The 20,478-nt window shown below is 35.4% G+C and overlaps 1 protein-coding gene across 3 annotated transcripts in view; it reads right to left on the bottom strand.

Annotated features, from left to right (window-relative positions):
* Positions 1-20,478, bottom strand: part of LOC123935830 (lysine-specific demethylase 6A-like) — a 183,114-nt gene that overhangs the window by 12,303 nt on the left and 150,333 nt on the right. For all 3 annotated transcript variants that reach the window (XM_045996635.1, XM_045996636.1, XM_045996637.1), the window contains 6 exons: positions 14,926-14,990; positions 14,772-14,846; positions 14,005-14,153; positions 9,674-9,788; positions 6,121-6,308; positions 5,212-5,353 (listed from right to left, as the gene is read on the bottom strand). In XM_045996635.1, coding sequence (XP_045852591.1) covers positions 5,212-5,353; positions 6,121-6,308; positions 9,674-9,788; positions 14,005-14,153; positions 14,772-14,846; positions 14,926-14,990 — 734 coding nt within the window. The remainder of the gene's footprint in view (positions 1-5,211; positions 5,354-6,120; positions 6,309-9,673; positions 9,789-14,004; positions 14,154-14,771; positions 14,847-14,925; positions 14,991-20,478) is intronic.

The following is a 20,478-nucleotide window of genomic DNA, read 5'->3' as shown; positions in this document are numbered from 1 at the left end:
CTGATGTACTATACTCAAGTATACTGTATTTACCTATGAGCCAACAATGAAGATTTAAAAAGCAGTATACCACCACCCCTACTCTGGATTCAGAATAGTTAGGAACAAGGGTGAAAAGATTGCCAATTAAACATCAGTTTAATTGTTTAAACCGACAGTTTGTAAGCATCTTTCTATATATTTTCCATTGTACTTATCACTAGTTGCTTTTGTGTCCTTTAAAAATTGGGAACAGCTTTATGTTTCAATATAAATTGAAATGAGGTTTAAAATGGTGAATATACAGCAATAAAAATAATGGAAAAACTCAAGCACATATCTAAATTCAACAGTGGGAGAAATGGCTATTAATAGTAACTGTGCCACCCTATGTTTAAAATAGTTATTCACTGGTTATCTCTACAAGAGTAACTTCCGGATGTATCAAAGTGAAAAGCCACACTGCTGTGGATAAATTAAAAAAATACCTAGAACTCATCTGAGACATAACTCAAAGCAAGGAAAAAGTAATGCAAGACTGTTTATTAGGAATCACGATATACAGACACAGAACACACACACGTGGGAACCTTAATACAGGTCCCAAACCAGGTTAAATTAATAACCCTTCCTATTTGATAGGGGTCCAAGATTTAATGTGTATATATTGTGGTATGTGACCTTCAGCAATGATGTATACAGTATTATACAGTAAAACTGAACTTACAGGAAAAGAGTACATTGTCCTCTTTATTTCTCTAACAATATATTCCCATTGCTCACTTCTCTGTTTATTCCCTGTTTTTTTTCTGTTCTTTTCCTCTCCAGGCAATCACAAACTACTAGATAATTTGCTGCTTTGACTGCTCTCTTAAGCTCTGTATTTCCATCAGCTTTTTCCAAAATCTGCATCCAGCTGATCAATCTTGCTAATTCCCGCAAATGAAGTGATGTATCAGTTACAAACAAATTCTTTCATATTGTGTGTAAAATGCTAACTCTGCCTCCAACTATATACGTAACGTAGGAATACTGTAATAAGTAACTTCTGTTAAGCACTTACAATAGAACTAAGCTTAGAATACAGTCTACCAAACTTACCTAGTACAGGACATCTAGAACCCATGACATGAAAATCCAAAGGGATATTTCATGCTTTCTTTTCCTACATCAACTTCTACACTAATTTTTACACTTTATCTTTGTCTTTCACACAAGCTACCTTCCCTCCGAAAACAATGTATCTCCCTGAAACCTGTCATGATTCTGCAATATCTAAAAGATGTATTGTTATGTTTTTATTGAAGATACCTAGATCTATCTTCTATTTTTTTTTTTTTAATTTATTTATCTGACAGAGATTACAAGTAGGCAGAGAGGTAGGCAGAGAGAGAGAAAGGAGGAAGCAGGCTCCCTGCTGAGCAGAGAGCCCGATGCGGGGCTCGATCCCAGGATCCTCGGATCATGACCCGAGCAGAAGGCAGAGGCTTTAATCCACTAAGCCACCCAAGTGCCCCAAGATCTATCTATCTTTCTCTTAATCAAGTAAGCTCTAATATTAAGCATTGGATTCCAACTCAAGACCAACTCATGATCAACAAGTGCATGCCCAATGACTAAGCCAACCAGGCACCCCTTTACTGGATATTATTTTTATTGAGGGATAGCTGACATAATTGTAACATGTTTTAACCTACATCTTTCAATCCATGCACTAGTGTATTTACATACAACAATCTTTTACCCTCCTGCCTCCATTTTCTCTACCTAACTCCCTACTGGAAAAATACACAAAGAAAGGAATTTGTACAGTTTATAAACCAACAGGGCTTACCCCAGGCCTTCCATTCAGTTAGTATTTGAATATTGATTAAATGAAAGCTATACATGTATGCATCTTTGGCTGACGGAAGTACATTTTCAGGAGTGCTAAAGACTGGTTAACACTTTCAGAGTGCCAATTAAATATCAGACAAAACTATATGAAGAATTCTGAAATTATAATAAATGATCAACCTTCAAAATTATTCCACAGTCTGGGGCACCTGGGTGGCTCTGTGGGTTAAGCCTCTGCCCTCAGCTGGGATCGAGCCCCACATTGGGTTCTCTGCTCATCGGGGAGCCTGCTTCCCCCTCTCTGCCTACTTGTGATCTCTGTCAAATAAATAAATAAAATCTTTTAAACAAATTTCCACCTGCTCAGCAAGGAGCTTGCTTTCCCCCTACCCCTCCGCTTCTCTGCCTTCTTGTGATCTCTCTCTCTCTGTGTCAAATAAACAAATAAATAAAAATCTTTAAAACAACAAGAACAACAAAAAACAACCCACTGTTTATAAGCACATACTTTAATAAAAAAGACCCAACCATCCAAAACTTCCAGCAGAAATGGAGCATAGGTAAATAAGGAGATTCACTTAAGTTTAAAAAAAAAATGTGTATGGAAAATATGGATGAAAACGGTTTTCAATAATTTAAGTGGAAGATAACCTAAATTTATATATTCAAATTCAATATTAAGACACCTGCCACAACTCAGACCATGCAATTTAAACTGCCACCAAAGGGGCGCCTGGGTGGCTCAGTTGATTAAGCCTCTGCCTTCAGCTCAGGTCAGGCTGAGTTCTGGGATCAAGTTCCACATTGGGTTCTCTGCTCAAGTACCTGCCTACTTGTGATCTCTCTGTCAAATAAATAAATAAATAAATAAATAAATAAAATCTTTTAAACAAACAAAGAAACAAACTTCCACCACAGAAAATGGGAGTATCTACTATCATGAAGTCTTGCTATTCCTCATTTGAAATATTGAGACAAACTGGAATGGGTCTAAAAAGTTATTGAGGGTAGTAAGAGATACTTTAAGTTAATGAAGAATAGTTAAGAACAACAAAGAGGATAATCTTTTCATGATTCCTTTTCTCTTCTTACCCCACACTCTGTGTAAGCCCTTCAGTTCTAGTTTCACAACTTTTTGCAGAGTGATCCCTCTCTGCTTCCACTGCTACAAATCAGTCTGTAATTTAATATCTGATCATTTATTTATGAGCAGGTGTGAACTCCCTACCACACCTATTCCCTTCCTTAATTCTGCCACAGTTCTACTGGCTTTTTTTTTTTTTTTTAATTTATTTTCAGCGTAACAAAATTGTATTCATTGTTTTTGCACCACACCCAGTGCTCCATGCAGTAAGTGCCCTTTCTATTACCCACCACCTGCTTCCCCAACCTCCCACCCTTCAAAACCCTCAGATTGTTTTTCAGAGTCCATAGTCTCTCATGGTTCAACTCCCCTTCCAATTTCCCTCAACTCCCTTCTCCTCTCCATCTCCCCATGTCCTCCATGCTCTTTGTTATGCTCCACAAATATCTACTGGCTTTTCTATCTGTAAGTGTATCAAAGTTGTTCTCATGTAAGCCTTTCATATCTTCTGTAGGCCTGATATATTCTATTCTACTCCCAGGTCTTCTCATGGTTGGTTATCTCCTTTTCATTATTCAGGTCCAGGTGTAGAAATCACACCCTTAAAAGTCACTTAAGCAAAAGCAGCTTTATCTACCCTGTAAACAAAAAATAACTGCTCTCTTTTATTTTACTTACATTATTTAATGGTACTTTATTTACCTGGTTCAGAATTTGCCTTTCTGACTCCACTAAAATTTAAACCACATCAACTCAAAAGATTGTCTTACACACTATCTATCCTCATTGCCAACAACAGTGTCTGGCATAAACTCTGCAGTTCTGAAACACAAGTGATTCATTTTGCATAAACCCTAAAAAACCATAAACCCCAAAAAATCTTAAGGCACTGGGAAAAAATAGTTCATTTTGGACCAGCCAGTGAATATTTTCAAGAAACAGACTTGAAGTAATGACCTTCACAGAGAAATTGAAAAAAGACCACTATGTGTAGATTTTTAACAGGAATTACTACATGAGTTTTGACTAAATCCTCTTTCAAATGTTTCTGAATTAAATTTCAAATATGTACCAAAAATTGAATGGTCCCTGAATATGCCAGTGAATAGTCATATTACCGTGGCCTCAGCTTTGTTTGAATAGTATTAGAACAAAATTTTCAATATAGAATTGAAATTGTTCATAATAAACCAGCACTGATTTTATTTTGTTTTATTTTTAAGATTTTATTTATTTGACAGACAAAGATCACAGATAGGCAGAGAGGCAGGCAGAGATAGAGGAAGGGAAGCAGACTCCCTGCTGAGCAGAGAGCCTGATGTGGGGTTTGATCCCAGGACCCTGGGATCACGACCTGAGGTGAAGGCAGAGGCTTTAACCCAGTGAGCCACCCAGGCGTCCTGTAAACCAGCACTGATTTTAAAGACACTGGCTTAACAGATTTGTAAGACATGCTAAATTTTCCTCTCCTGTTTTGTTTATTTATATAAATTATATATAGCATGCTATATATAATTTATATATGTATGTATATACATACACACACATATACATATATATGCTCTGAAAACACATAATAAACAATAAAAAAGCAGCTTAATTATTATAATCTATAACATCTCATATTTCTCTGAATAGAATGATTTTTCATTGTTGATAGTGATGCAGAGAAGGAAGGAAAAGCATATACACTACAATTTGGAGAAATACAGTAAGTGGCAGGGTCTAAAAATATGTTATTACAAATAAACGTGTAAAATAAATGGAATGGAACCAGGTTAATAAATGAGAAATTAATACAATGTGTGTATTCAAATTGGTAATCTATTAATTTTGTAAACTAATTTATTAGCTTAAGTTTAAGAAGCTAAAAAGGAGGTGATTTAGATAGAAAAGCCAGAAAATTCAACCATTTTCATTAAATCACTATTATAAATGTTAATTTATTTATTGGACTTTTATTTCAAAATCACATTCTCACTCTCTTGCTACAGGCAGACTTTCAATATTAAAAGTAAAGTTGTCTTGGAAATCAGTCTGGTGAGAGAGCAAGAGAAAGAACAGATTCTATCTTTAATGGTATAGAATCATGTATATATGCCTTTATTCCTCTCTGTATCATATTATAGCCTGTAAAAGAAGAAAATACTTTTTAACATGTGAATTCTCTTTTGCCAAGACTTCTAGACCATCTTATCACTTGATATTAACTGACATAATAATTCTGGGGGAAAATATTGATTAGTTAACATTTCTACCACATTCCCCACACCCCACAAAAACAGGAACTATAGTGATTTGGAAACACTTACTTAATCATTTCAAAAAGCTTGGGATCTGAGACTTTGATATTTCGTGCCATATTCCAAGAAAGATGGACCATGGGTACTACTGACTTCACACTTTGCAATCTGTTCCATTCATACCGTTCTACTGCCAATTTATACTGACAGGCTAGGAGAAAACAAAGTTTTTTAAGTTATAAAGCTACCCCAACTAACAAAAGGTATGAAGATAATTATTACCACCTAACACCAATTCTAAAAAAGAATAGTTTAATAGTTTTTTTTTTCAGTAGTTTAAAAATACTTATCATGTAGGGGTAATTAGCTGGCTCAGTCAGAAGAGCATGCGACTCGATCTCAGGGTTGAGAGTTCAAGCCCCCCAAATTAAAAAGTTTTAAAAATATTTATCATGCAAACAGCATTTAATAGTACTGTGAGGCTCACTTTACATCTTGTTTCATTCTCTCAACCTTTACTGATTTTTTTTTTCCTTTACTGATTTTTAACTCTCATTTTCTAAATAAGGAAAATAAGCCCTGGGTTAAAACATTTGCCCTAAGTCAAAAAATTAACAAAGATACAGCTAATCAAGTCTTTCTGACTCCAAAAGCTCAGTTCTCTACCTTACATATATTAAAGTTTAATAACTGACAGGGTAGACTACTCCTATAATAAACCAGATTTTCCATAAAAGCCACACAAAACACTCTGATATATCCAAAGTATATACACCAAGTCTACAAAAGCATAAATGTGTTAGCTGCCCAAATATTTGTTGTTAGATATTCACTTATTAAGTTGAATGCACTATTCATACAAATAACACTTTTCCGAGACACAATTTTCCAGTATTTAGTGAATTATTTTCTAATAGAATAATACCAATTAAAAGAATCCTTTAAAATGTAAAATCTGTTAACAGATTATTAAAATACCTGTAAGTGGACCAACATTCCAAGCAATATTGTTGCACCAGCCAACGGCCTGAACCCAATGCACAGTGCCTGCATTTATCCAGACCAAATCTCCAGGTCTTTGAATAAATCTATATACGGGGACATTTGCTTCATACAGATCTTCAAGGTTGGGCCACCAAGAACTCATCAGGAAATTCAAATTATTTCTGGGGAGGGGGGATAGGTGGGAAGGAATAAATTTTTTCAATGTCTCATAAAATATGGGGCGACAATTTCTAAATGTTAAAAGATACTTTATGTATTTCATTAAAAGTTAGTAGCACTGTAAAAAGAACTGTATGTTTCAAAAGTTGAGGCTAGTAAATATTAAGAGGTAATCCTGAAAAAAATAATAATAGCACATGATTATGTAGGATAATTCAAAGATCTATCTATACTATATGCTTAAATTCTTTTCAGAAGTCCAAAATTCAAAGATTCAAACCACACTTAGACTAATTTTTAATTCTCCTTCTGATTTATCCTTTCTTTCTGAATAACCTCTTAATATCAAGGCATCTCTAAAAAGGAAATTGAGAGTAGGGATTACAAGAATCCACTTAACTTCTGAGCCAGCAGCACTGTGACAGATATAAGAACAAAGACTTTCCCCTCAATTCCCATCAATATAAAGTTCTTTTTCTTCACATGATTCACCACCAGCAACAGCATCAATGCGAAGACATCAAACTGTCAAATTTTTATTATAAAATTGTGACTTTTTATTACTCTCCTCCATCACAATATGAAATATTTTAAGGTAACTACAATACCAATTCTTTTCTGTAAGAATTTAGTTTTAAGTACTTCAATTATTTAATTTTCTCAAGAGAAAACTCAAATCATAGACTTGTTCCTTTATGAAGGTCAAAGAAAAACATCTGCCCTACTTCCGTTTTATTTCTGTTTTTTTTGTAACAAAAAATGATAATGGCTGTCTTAGAATTGTCTACATAGAACTTTTCTCTCTTCCTTTTTCCTCCTAAAAAATTTTCTAGAGAGGGGGGCGCCTGGGTGGCTCAGTAGGTTAAAGCCTCTGCCTTCAGCTCAGGTCATGATCCCAGGGTCCTGGGATCGAGCTCCGCATCGGGCTCTCTGCTCAGCGGGAAGCCTGCTTCCCCCTCTCCCTGTGCCTGCCTCTCTGCCTACTTGTGATCTCTGTATTCAAATAAATAAATTAAATCTTAAAAAAATAATAAAATTTTCTAGAGATTAAGTCTAGCAGATACTGATAAAAGAAATGCTGAAAACTGTGTTTTCTGTAAACTCTGCAATGTTGTCAGAAAAATATGAAGAGGGACCTGGGGCAGTGGGTCAGGAAGAGGGAGAGAGAGAAAAGAAGAAAGTAAAAAATTACAATCATGGTATAAACCTATTTTACCCATACACTGACAACATTAAAGTGGAGAAAACATCATACAAAAAAGGGGGGGGAAGCCAACTAAGGCAAACAGATTATACGTTTTCTTCGAAAGTTTAAAAACAGTGGTTGATTTAAAGATCTTAAGTATAGTCCTGAAATAAATATAAAAGTTTTAAACATCTGAAGCTACATTCTGGGGGCGCCCAAGTGGCTCAGCCATTGAACATCTGCGTTTGGCTCAGGTCATGATCCCAGGATCCTAGGATTGAGCCCCACATCGGGCTCACTGCTCTGCGGGAAGCCTGCTTCTCCCTCTCCCGCTCCCTCTGCTTGTGTTCCCTCTCCTGCTCTCTTTGTCAAATAAATAAATAAAATCTTTTTAAAAAAAAAAAAGCTATATTCTGTTCTATGCAAAATAAAATTTACAGAAAACCTGAGATGATAAGTGTGTGATTTCAACTTAAGATGAATTACTCTAACTTGATTATTACTCCATATGTTTTCTATCTTTGACCTAAATATACCCATACTATTTTAAAGAAGTTAAACCCTGAAAATAATTCCCACTCAGAATAGTAAGAATATTTGTACATGTAACAGTTAGATATACCTCCTTATAACTTTAGGAAATAGTTCTTAGGGTACCTGGGTTGCTCAGTCAGTTAAGCATCTGACTCCTAATTTTAGCTCAGGTCATGATCTCAGGGTTGTGAGTTCAAACCCCACATCAGGGTCCACCACGCTCAGTGTGGAGTCTGCTCAAAATTCGTTTCTCCCACTCTCTCTACACCGCCCCCAACTCAAATGTGTGCATGTCTGCGTGCCCATATTCCCTCTAAAATAAATAAACAAAATCTTAAAAAAAGAAAGTTTTTAAACACACAAGAGACTTCCTATCAGACCCTTCCTATACCCTACTTAAGTTACCAGTCTGCTGGAATAAACATTCAGAAAAGAGAATATTATATTATTTTCCTGATAAATTTTAAATATTTAGAAATCTGACCTTTTCTTAACATGAGAAAAATTATACATAAGAGAATAAAAAATGATCATACCTTGCCAGTAAGAAAACTCTAAATTGTTTAAACTACCATCAAACTTTTTACTAAATCAAATACATTGAGTAAAGGCCCTTCAAAATTGATATATAAAATGTGTACTGATTTTAAAGATCACATATGTTAATAATTATTATAATTTCACCCAATTTTTTTTTTTAAGATTTTATTTATTTATTTGACAGAGAAAGATCACAAGCAGGCAGAGAGGCAGGCAGAGAGAGAGGAGGAAGCAGGCTCCCTGCCGAGCAGAGAGCCCGATGCAGGACTCGATCCCAGGACCCTGAGATCATGACCTGAGCCGAAGGCAGCGGCTTAACCCACTGAGCCACCCAGGCGCCCTCACCCAATTTTTAATATTTCATAAACATATCATTTACCAGTATCATAATCAACTCTTAAAATAGCAGGGAATTCACCTGCCACTGAACATTGATCACTTTAGGCTCACTGTTAGAGACATACATGCTTGAATTATTAGGAAGGTGTAAGGATGGTTAATTTTTGAATTGTTACCATTTCTAATTTCATTTATAATTAAATCAAATTTATCTGTAAAGCACATCTGAAAAGAATGTGCATTCACACTCATCAATTTTTAAAGCTAACTTTAAAAAAATTCCTTAACTCCCTGTCTTTTGAATTCACACCTGTTGTTACTGCATTAACTGGTTTCACAGCATTTTTCATTTAGTGTTATTCCACATAACATAAAGTAAAAAAGATTTCAAATAATACCACTTAAAATAAAATTTCTGGGGGCACCTGGGTGGCTCAGTGGGTTAAAACCTCTGCCTTCGGCTCAGGTCATGATCCCAGGGTCCTGGGATCAAGCCCCACATGGCGTTCTCTGCTCAGCGGGGAGCCTGCTTCCCTTTCTCTCTGCCTGCCTCTCGGCCTACGTGTGATCTCTCTCTCTCTCTGTCAAATAAATAAATAAATAAAATCTTTACAAAAAACAACAACTATACAATAAAATTTCTGGATTAAAAAATAAAAATAAATAAATAAAATTTCTGGATAATTGGAAATTTAGCATCATAATTTGTCCTTTATAATAAATGTCTTCTCAAAATTATTTGAAAACAAAATCTGTTCAGAAACCTACTTTTCACAAAAGTCATTCAGAACACCCCAATAATCTTCAGGAACAACAAACCACTCACAATCACCTGGACCAATATTTATGTTAACAGAACAGAAGTTGTTGTTTTCTTGGTGACCTGAAAAGAAAAAGGGAAAACAAAAGTTATTATCATAGTGTAAATTCAATGGGAGAAAATGTGCCTTTAAATCATGGGGTTGTTTCAAGAGTGAAAAATATGCTTATAAATCAGAGGACAGCATAAGATAAGCAATTAATATTACTTACTGTCATTATTTCTACTTCTTCCTCCATAAAACACTCCCAAGTCTTAGAGTATCAAAGAATTAAAGAGGGAGGGTTTCAAAATGTAATTTGGTTGCTTAACAACCTGTTGCTCCTTCACAGCTCTTCTAAATCCCAATGTGATGTTGACACATTAATTATAAGTGTTTCTATCCACAAGGAGGTAGATACTATCCTGGCATAGAGTTTTAAATTTGAGATTTGAGGACACCATGACAGATTTACTTAAAAACAACAGCAACAACAATAACAAAAACCTTTGTAATACAGGATCTGAGAACAATCTGAATTTCTCAGAACACATTTCAAGATCACGTCAGAATGTAAATTGTTATAGTAAGGTACCATTACTATGTATGTCGGAACAGAAACAAAATCATTACCAAGTAAAAAGCAATTTAACACAGTGTTTCTTTGGAATTATACCAGCAAAATAAAATATACTAAACATTTTCTCTAAGAAATTTCACATGGTTATTATAAACGATGCTGTTAAAGAACTAATGCTATACAGGGCACCTGGGTGGCTCAATGGGTTAAGCCTCAGCCTTAGGTCATGATCTCAGGGTCCTGCATTGGGCTCTTTACTTGAATCTTTAATCCACTGAGCCACCCAGGCACCCCTGATAAAGTATTATTAAGTGACTTTACAGTAAGGGCCTGGGAATATAAACATTCCAATCAATGAGTTCCATTAACATCAAAATCCCTGATAAGAATAAATATGGATATCTCAAAGGTGATCCTGATTCAGCATTTCTTCAAAAAGATTTTCAGATCTTTTGTGGCTCAGCAGGTTAAAGCCTCTGCCTTCGGCTTGGCTCATGATCCCAGGGTTCTGGGATGGAGCCCCATATCGGGCTCTCTGCTCTGCAGGGAGCCTGTTTCTCCTTTCTCTCTGCCTGCCTCTCTGCTTACTTGTGACCTCTGTCTGTCCAATAAATAAATAAAAAACCTTAAAAAAAAGAAAGATTTTCAGATTTTAGTAAGAAAAGTTGCAAACCCTAACTCATTTAAAAATAAGCAACAACCTACTTTAAACAAACTATATGGCTAATATACAGTGAAAATGTAAAGAAGCAAGCACTCTGATTGTCAAACTATAACTGATACAAGTAATAAAAATAAAAACAGAAGGGCGCCTGCGTGGCTTAGTCGTCTGCCTTCAGCTCAGGTCATGATCTCACGCTCTAGGGATTGAGCTCTGTCAATGAGGCTCCCTGCTCAGCGGAGAGCCTGTTTCTCTCTCTCCCTCTGACTGCCACTTTGCCTACTCGTGCTCTCTGTCAAACAAGTAAATCTTTAAAAATAAATAAATAAGACAGAAGTAGAAGAGGTTTATACATAGTCTATAGGCATCAGTACATATAGAGAGAACCAGGCTGTTTCTCCTATCTGCCTTTATGGATAGTTGCCAGAACTCATAGATTGTTAAATATTTGCATTATGATATGTAACATGATCTATGTCAATGCAAAGGAAACAAAGATGATTTGTGCTGGATGAAAATTTTAAGATTTTTAAGATTTTAAATCATGGGATGGCAAACTACTGCCCATGGCTGAAACATGTGTTCTTGTTTAGTACACTTTCATGGAACACAAATACACCACTGGTTCAACAAATCACAATTAAGCAGCTGTAACAAAAATATTACACATTAGCATTAGTTCTCACTGCTGGTTGGTAAAATATTGTATTAAGGCAGCTATAATTCATCAGCATTTCAACTGATTAACATATCACCGTATTTCAGTATTTTATCTGAAAAAAGACCAGTGCATATCCATCATGTTAAAGCAAGATAAATGAACGACTTGCGGTAGTGCAAATAATTTTCTCCACTTCACAGTAAAAGTATTGTATTTAATATACAAGGATATTCTTGCTGTGCAAAAAAGATTATTGTACACTGAAATTACAAAAGCGTTCATTACAATGTATCTATCTTACAGAAAAACAATGGACAAAAAAATTAGAAAAGTTAAATGCAGTATCTCATCACTGAACCTCTTTTCAAAAATTAAACAAATAGGAGGAGGAAAAAAAAAAAGATTGAGACTGAAATCAAAGTCAGTGTCTGGCTAAGCAAAAAAAAAAGTGGTGAACAGACCAGGAGTTAATTAAATCGTGTTTCACTTCACTGAGTAAAATCACTGTATCTGGAGAAAATGAAATGGTTCCAGACTATTAATATAGTCTTTTTTTTTTTGGGGGGGGGGGAGAACAGCTACTCAGTGAAGATGTTGAGAGCAATACAAATAGTTAATTATAATAAAAAGGTAAATAATTTTAGACAGTTTTTCTTTTTCCTTAAGAGGTCAACAGATTTTGCCAATTTGTATTTGCTAATTCGTATTTTAGCTAATTGATCTTGAAGAATTAAGACCAAATGTTAAGTGACTGAGGGTTAGTCTTTATAGGACAAACTACAGTGAGAATATTTCCAAGGAAGTTGGAAAACGTTAAGTACTGCTAGAATGGAATCCATTAGAATGTATTACAAATATGGTGGACAAAATGTGTGAATTTGCATGGATATACTAGAGAAGTTTGTTAAAACGTAAAGTGATTAATGCCTATGGCTATTCACAATATTACTGACTGGTAGATATTTGATTGTGTACCATTCTTGAAGACTTCATGAATATTAGCTCTCTGAATTTTTGTCAGAAATAGAAGCTGACCCGATGTGGCAATAATGAAATTATAATTTTTAGACCATCAGGGTTGAAACTCAACATTTTCTGCTTGAGAGCAACTGTCAGTTATGGTTAGTGAATGAACATTGACGGATAATAAAAATTTTGTTAGTCTTCAAAACAGTTCTTTATAGAGAGTCCTAAACTTACAAAGCAAAACTTAAATTACATAAAGTCATTTGCAAAACAGTATTTTTGCAATCACAAGTACTAGCAAGCTGTTTTCTATACTTTGTGTTTCTAAAAATGGAAGAAGTCAGACATCCATTCCCTCCAATATCTGCAGCATATATTTTTCAAGCTCAAACTACAAATCTAATACCATGTTTCAAATCTCCAATCAGTATTTTTCCATATTGTAGAAGCCACTGCAAATGAGAACATTCGAAACGCAAACTATGAAGGATTAATCTGCAGAACAATGAGACATAAAACAAAAATATCAAGTAAAAGAACTAAATTCAATAAATGCTTTCCAACCAATTAATATGCTCAAAAATATAGGATTATAGATTGACAGTAGTATTTGACAATGCCTATTTGTGTGAAAAGACATTTTTAAAGATGAAATACATAGATCTCATTGTAGTAAAGCTTTCATAGATGCACATCTGTAGCTGACTCTCACAGGGAATGCTAACCCCAAACCCCAATGAAGTGAAATTTATTCTCCCATGAGAAGGAAAAACTGTACTAAATTATTTCGTATTTTGACCTTTATCAGTAAGAAGTAATATAAATATTTTTTCCATTATATGAGTATCTACAAAATATCCTCAATTTTACATCGTGGCTTATAGAACCTAAAATACTTAGAATCACCATGAAGAAGTTTAATTGGCTCTTTCATTAGAAAATTTCTAAATTACACTTTTATAAAATGAAACATAATAGGACAGTATAGAAAATATTGGTGTATTAAATATTTAATATCTTCAAAGAAATTCCTTTTTAAACAGTAAGAATATTAGTTCATTATTATGACATAGCTCTAACTGTGGCGAAAAAAATTTGGCAAACCACTGAGCTTGCAATCAATGGGATAAAGACAAAGCTTTTAAACTGCTTATTTCCTTTACTCCTTACTGATTTAGTGCCTTCTTCCCAGTTAAATGTTTTGGATTATTTTCATGGTTAGACATTCAAAAAAAAAAGGCACATAGAGAAAACTACTCTCAGCTAATTTACAGAAATAATTACAAATATTTTTATGTAAGAGAAAGCATTAAAACCCCATTTGGCTTCTGGCTTTATTAATTACAAATGGGAAGAAACTGGTTGAATGTGTGTTTCATATCTGATTAAACTCTTCAGTTACACAAGATATATTAGTTCACAAAAAATAACCTGGTGTTCGACTCCCTGGAACTTTCATGTATAGCTGAACCGTATTCATGCCCAGGATAGTATGACCAAGGTGGCTTAGAAGGTTTCCTGCCGATACCACTCGCACAAAAGCAGGAAGTTTGGTCAACTCATGTAGCTGTAATTTCCACCTGAAATAAATAGATCAAGTGTCACCTTGTTGCAAATACTTAAGAGAATTTACCAGGTTTCTGAAAGTACTGTGTTCTAATCAGAAACACATTTAAATCTCTAATTATTACATTTTTAAGGTTAGCAGTAGTAGAATGTTAACTCTTCTAAGGAAAAAAATCCGGAAATAAATCAAGATCACTGAAAAAAATTAAATCCTAAAAATTTATAATTTTAGGAATAAAAGAGGGGTGTCTGGGTGGCTCAGTTAGTTAAACGTCCGTATCTTGATTTTGGCTCACATCATGATCCTTAGCTCCCTGCCTCTCCCTCTTCCCTGGACCCTTCCCGACTCTTGCTCTCTCCCTCCCTCTAATTCATAAATAAAATCTTAAAAAAAGAGAAAAAAAAATAATGTTTCTTTTCTAATTTGTAAATTTAATGTGTTGATATTCCTCAGTAACTAAAATCTACTGCAAAACCTAGCAAAAATCATTTCAGAATGGTAGTGTTGTTAATTAAGACTTCAATGGTAACATTAAAAAAAACAACAAAAAGAATGACCAGGGTCGAAAAAAATATGAAACCAGACAATTTTCAATCCTGTGATTCAAACTGCACGTAACTTGAGGACTTACTTTTTGTCATCGGAGAGGTCAATGTTGGTTCCAAATTTTATGGTTTTAAAAGGTCCTTTCCTTCTCCTTCCAGAACTTAAAAAAAAATTTTTTTAAGAATATTAAGTTCATGAATTTTGGATAGAAATACTGAACAAACATTAAAGGTACTTACGAATCTGAAGATACGGATTCATTATCTGAATATTCTTTATGCTGTGTTCTTTTCTCATTTTCTTCCTATAGATTAGCAGAAACACTCATTCTTAGTACGTATTTCAGGCTACAATTTTCATTACACAATTAATAAAACAGTTTTACCTACATGAACATTACATACTCATTTCAAAATTAAGTTTCTAATAAGCACATTTCACATAATATATCTTCACTTATCCCATTAAATAAAAAAATCAAGCCAAATGGCATGGTACTAACTTCCTCTATCGTTCACAAAATTAATATTATAAAAGTCAGGTATTATGTAAATAAGAAAGACATGTACCAATTCTAATTTAATTGTGGACCATCAGACATTCTGAAAATGGTAGATGAATTTCATTTTAAGTGATTACAAGAGAACTTTAAAGAGAACTGAAAAATAAAATAATATAAAAGGGTCTCCTGGGTGACTCAGTCAAGTGTCAAACTCTTTGATTTCCACTCAGATCATGATCTCAGTGTTGTGAGATCAAGCCCTGCCTCATACTCCATGCTGGTTAAGGAGCCTATTTGTCCCTGTACATCCTCCTCTGCTTCTTCCCTAACTCTCGGACATCCTCTCTCTCTCCTTCAAATAAAAAATATAATATAAAATAAAGTAAAAATATTAAAAATGAGGCTTTTTTAAGGAAAAAAATTCTGGAAGTACATCCATAACTCTAAGAACAACACTCTTCCATATTTCAAAAACAAAAAGCAAAATTTGTTTCCCTTATGGACATTGTTCTGGAATGAAATATGTAGGTTTTTATACTTGCCACAAATCATAAAGATAATGGAAAAAAAAAAAAGCAACTTAGGGGGTATTAAAAGTTATTTTACAAATGTCAGGTAGCAATACAAAAGTATATATTCTAAAACAGAAGAGTGTTTGCCCAGGAGTACAAATACAGCTATAGATGTTTACAGTAAGAAAAATTAAGATTTGCCATTTTAAGTTATGATTTTGTTTAGTCATCTTGAGCCTGCCTGTATGCATTAATACTAACAAAATGAAGGGCATATAAACAAGTTCTGTATAGTTTAATTTTTTGAGACTACATATATGTCATCACATATTATATTACATATAATAAAACATAATAGAGCACACAGCACTAGAGAGGAATTTAAAAGCCAAATAAAAATGTTACTCTTTTGACAAAGGTGCCAATATAATTAAATATGGAAATGATGCCAAAACAATTGGAAATCAACACTGAAAAGAATGAAATTGGATTCCTTTCTTTTACCATAATTCAGAATAAATCAAAGATATAAATGATGTACCACTATAAAATTTTTTTTGAACTTTTAAAAAGATATTATTTATTTGACAGAGAGAGACATAACAAGAGAAGGATCACGAGCAGGGGGTGTGAGAGAGGGAGAAGCAGGCTTTCTGCTGAGCAGTTAGTCTGATGCAGGGCTTGATCCCAGAACCCTGGGATCATGAGCTCAGCCAAAAGCAGACACTTATCCAAATGAGCCACCCAAGCACCCCACTACTATAAAATTCTTAAAATAAAATACACAGGAGTAAAATGCACAACCATAGATTAGGCAGTCATTTCTTAGCTATGACATCAAAGATAAAGCAATCAAAGTAAAGTAATAACTGATCAAAAATAAAGTTTTGTGCTCCAAAAAAAGGTAACTATTGAACAAGGAAAGTATCTGCAAATTAAATACTTGACTGAGGACTTGTTTGGACCTGTTAGAAGAGCAGACACAGCCACAATGAACTAAGAATTTATTAAAAAGGTAAGCAAATTTAAAAATCAACTATTTTCAGATGAGTAAAAGACGTGAAGACTCAGGGGCGAAATATTGCATCCAAACCTGAAGAGACAGATAGTAAAAAATCCTAACAGGAAAAGAGACCTCCACTGGAAACAATGCTGTGGCAGGAAAAACTAAACATAATTCACAATCTGCCAAAGACTCAATGTAAGCATGTCTAAGAGTTAAAAACTCCAGGTGGCTCAACTAACTGGGTGGCTGCTTTTAGTTCAGGTCACGATCTTAGAGTCCCTGCTCAGCAGAGTCTGCTTCTTCCTTCCCCTTTGCTCTTCACCTCCCTCCACAGCCCCCACTCAAGTTCTCTCTCTCTCTCCCTCTCACACGCTCTCAAATAAGTCTTAAAAACAAAACAAAACACATACTCCAGGGCAACACATAGGGGTGGGAAACCGGGGTTGGGGAGTGGCATATTTGCCACAGGTAAACACTGAGAAGAGGCCACAATGAAAAGGATAGGAAGGGTAGAGATATAGTAGCAAGCCTAACAAACTCACAGGACTGTCCATGACAGGGAGGGATACCTTGGGCTCAAAAGGGGGAGAATCTAGCCCCCACACATGAAAGGTATAGTTCCATGACATTCGGATTTGAAAACCAGATTTAACACTTACAATTTCCTAAATCTGTGGGTTGGGCTCTGGAAGAGGTGGGACAATGATAGAAAATTGAGCACCCACCCTTAAAGACATAAAATAAACAGTTTCATAGAGACACAGCACAGTAGTGGCAGTGCAAAAAGTAAAAGATTTTGTTTACTAATCTCAGAGGTGTGCTGAAGGGGCAAGGCACTTCTCCAGAACAAAAGAAGTGGGTGGAAACCATTTTTCTCTTGCCCTCCAACCAGGATACTTGGAAACTTTCTGAAACCAGTACAGTGTCAACACTCTCCAATTAGTTTGCTGAAAGTAAGAGCTGCCCTGGTTATCTTGTGGACATGTCCCCTCTAACCCCAACAGCCTCAGTCAGGAGGCTCCAGGTCTCCCCCACCCCCCCACAGCATACAGGTACACACCTTGCTATCACTGTGAGCATGACCCCTGCATTATTCCGTGGACTTGGCCTTTGTAGGAGTATGTCCTGAGGGGCAACATAAGCTTGCCAGTACCCAAGCAGCCCCACCTGGGACAACACCATCCTAAAGGGAATTCTGCCCAAGGGACAAGGAAAGATAACCAACCACGCATATCAATCTGACTACCCTTGAAATGGGCTCAGGGAGACATCAGTTCTGGCCACAGGACTGCCTATCAAGAAAAGCTTCTACAGGCACAACACACAGCTGTGTGCTAATGTAGCTCTGGCAAATGCCTGGTTTGATTCAAATCAAGCCTAAGGAGGCCCCAAACTGGTCCACTAACAATCAATACAGGGACCAGGAATGTCTTGGTGGCTTAGTCAGTTAAGCATCCAACTTTTTGGTTTGGGCTCAGGTCACGATCTCATGGGGAGATCAAGCCCTGCATAAGCCTCCAATGCTCAAGTGGGGAGTCAGCTTCAGATTCTCTCTCTCCCCTTCATTTCCCCCTCTACCCCTCCCTTTCCTTTGCCTGTGTGCTGTAGCTATCATAAATAAATAAATAATCTTAAAAAGAGAAACAAACGAAAAGAACAACTCTATTCTCTTGACTTAAAAACAAAACAACTGCAAGAACCAAACCTACAGAAGACAAAGAGAGCCACTGCAGATGACTGGCCTGATGGCAAACACAACTCAACCGTATAGTAGAGCGCATAAAACACACATACAGGAGACACCCTGGAACAGGGTACATAATCGCACGGCATGATACCACAGGCCTTCTTCATAAAGCCACTACTATCAAGAACAGGAAATGTAGCTGACTTTCCTAATACACAGAAACAAACCCAGGGAGTTAGACAACATGAAGAGACATTGAAATACGTCCCAAATGAGAGAACATGACAAAATCACAGCAAGAGACCTAAAACAAACAAATGAATAACAACAACAACAAAAACCCAGAAATAAGCAATATGCCTGGTAGAGAATTTAAAGTAATGGTTATAAACATACTCACTGGACTTGAGAAAAGAGTGGAGGATCTCAATGAGACCCTCAACAAAGAGACAGAAAACATTAAAAGGAAGCAATTGATGAAAAACTCAGTAACTGAAATTAAAAATACACTAGCGGGAATAAAGAGTAGATAAGAGGAAGCAGAAGAATGGCTCAGCAACCCAGAAGAGAAGAGTAACCAGAAGCTATCAAGATGAACAGAAGAAAAAGAATAATACAAAATGAGAATAGGTTTCAGAAATTCAGTGACACCAACGAGTATAAAAACATTTGCATTATAGGGATCCCAAAAAGAAAAAGGAAAAGGGAGCAAAAATCTGAAGAAGTATCACTTAAAAACTCCCCCAATCTGGGAGACAGAAATCCAGATCGAGGAGGCACGGAAAACTCTTGATAAAATCAATACAAGGATGTCCACACCAAGACACACAGTAATAAAAATGGCAAAAAGCAGTGATAAAGAGAGAATGTAGAAGCAGAAAGAGAAAAGAAAGCAGTACATTCAAGCTATTAGCTATTTTTCACCAGAAACTTTGCAGGGCCAGAAGGAATTGGTATGATATATTCAAAGTACTGAAATAAAAACTCTTCAGCTAAGAATACTCTATTCAGCAAGGCTGTCATTCAGAATAGGAAAGATAGTTTCCCACAGAAAAGCTAAAGGAATTCATAAGCACTAAAGTAGATTACAAGAAATATTAAAGGGGATTCCTTTGAGTGGAAAAGAAAGACTATGCAGGAGTAAGAAAACAAGGAAGCAAAGAGCAGTCAAATTAGATATATCTGTAAAAATCAAACAAGAGATACACAAAATAAAAGGATATAAAACAGGACACACTCCTAAACAGAGGACTGAGAGCAGAAAAAATTAAGTGCTCTTAGAATGCGTTCAAACTTAAGGGACCATAAACAAAGAAAAAAAACCGAGACAAACAAAAAAAGTCTCAACTCTAGAGAACAAACTCAAGTTTACCAGAAGGAAGGTTTGGAGTGGGAGGTGGTCAAATACGTGAAGGGTATAATAAGTACACTTATGATGAGCACTGAGTCATGTACAGAATAGCTGAGCATACTGTATCAGCATACTGTACACATGAAACTGATATAACACTGTTTATTACATTGAAATTTAAAAAACTACTGTCTTTATCAACTTTCAAATATGTAAGACAGTATTGTTATAGTCATCATATTGTATAATATATCTGTAGGACTTCCTTATCACTAAAATTTTATATCTTTTGACCACATTCACCCATTCTATATAGCCCTCAACCAATTCTTGTTATCTAGAAGTTTGTCTTCTCCCCAGATTCCACATAAGTGATATCATAGTATTTATTTTTTTGCCTTTTTTCACTAGCATGATGCCTTAAAGGTTCACTCTAGGTTTTGCCAATGGTAGTATTTCCATGTTGTTTTAAATGGCTGAAAAATATTCTTTCTCTCCCCTCCCTGCCCCCGCTCCCACACACAATCTTTATCTCTTTGTGATACACATTAAGACTGTTTCCTTGTTTTGATTATTGTAAAAATGCTATAAGAAACAACAGGAAAGAGATACCTTTTCCAGAGACTGATTTCATTCCCTTCAAATATATACCAGAAACAGGACTACTGGCTCATATGCTATTTCTGTTTTTAAATTTTTGAGGAACCCCCGAGTTTCCATAGTGGCTACACCAG

This window comes from Meles meles, chromosome Y (genome assembly GCF_922984935.1).
Source record: "Meles meles chromosome Y, mMelMel3.1 paternal haplotype, whole genome shotgun sequence".
NCBI lineage: Eukaryota > Metazoa > Chordata > Mammalia > Carnivora > Mustelidae > Meles > Meles meles.
This window is presented reverse-complemented; position numbering and strand designations above follow the sequence as displayed.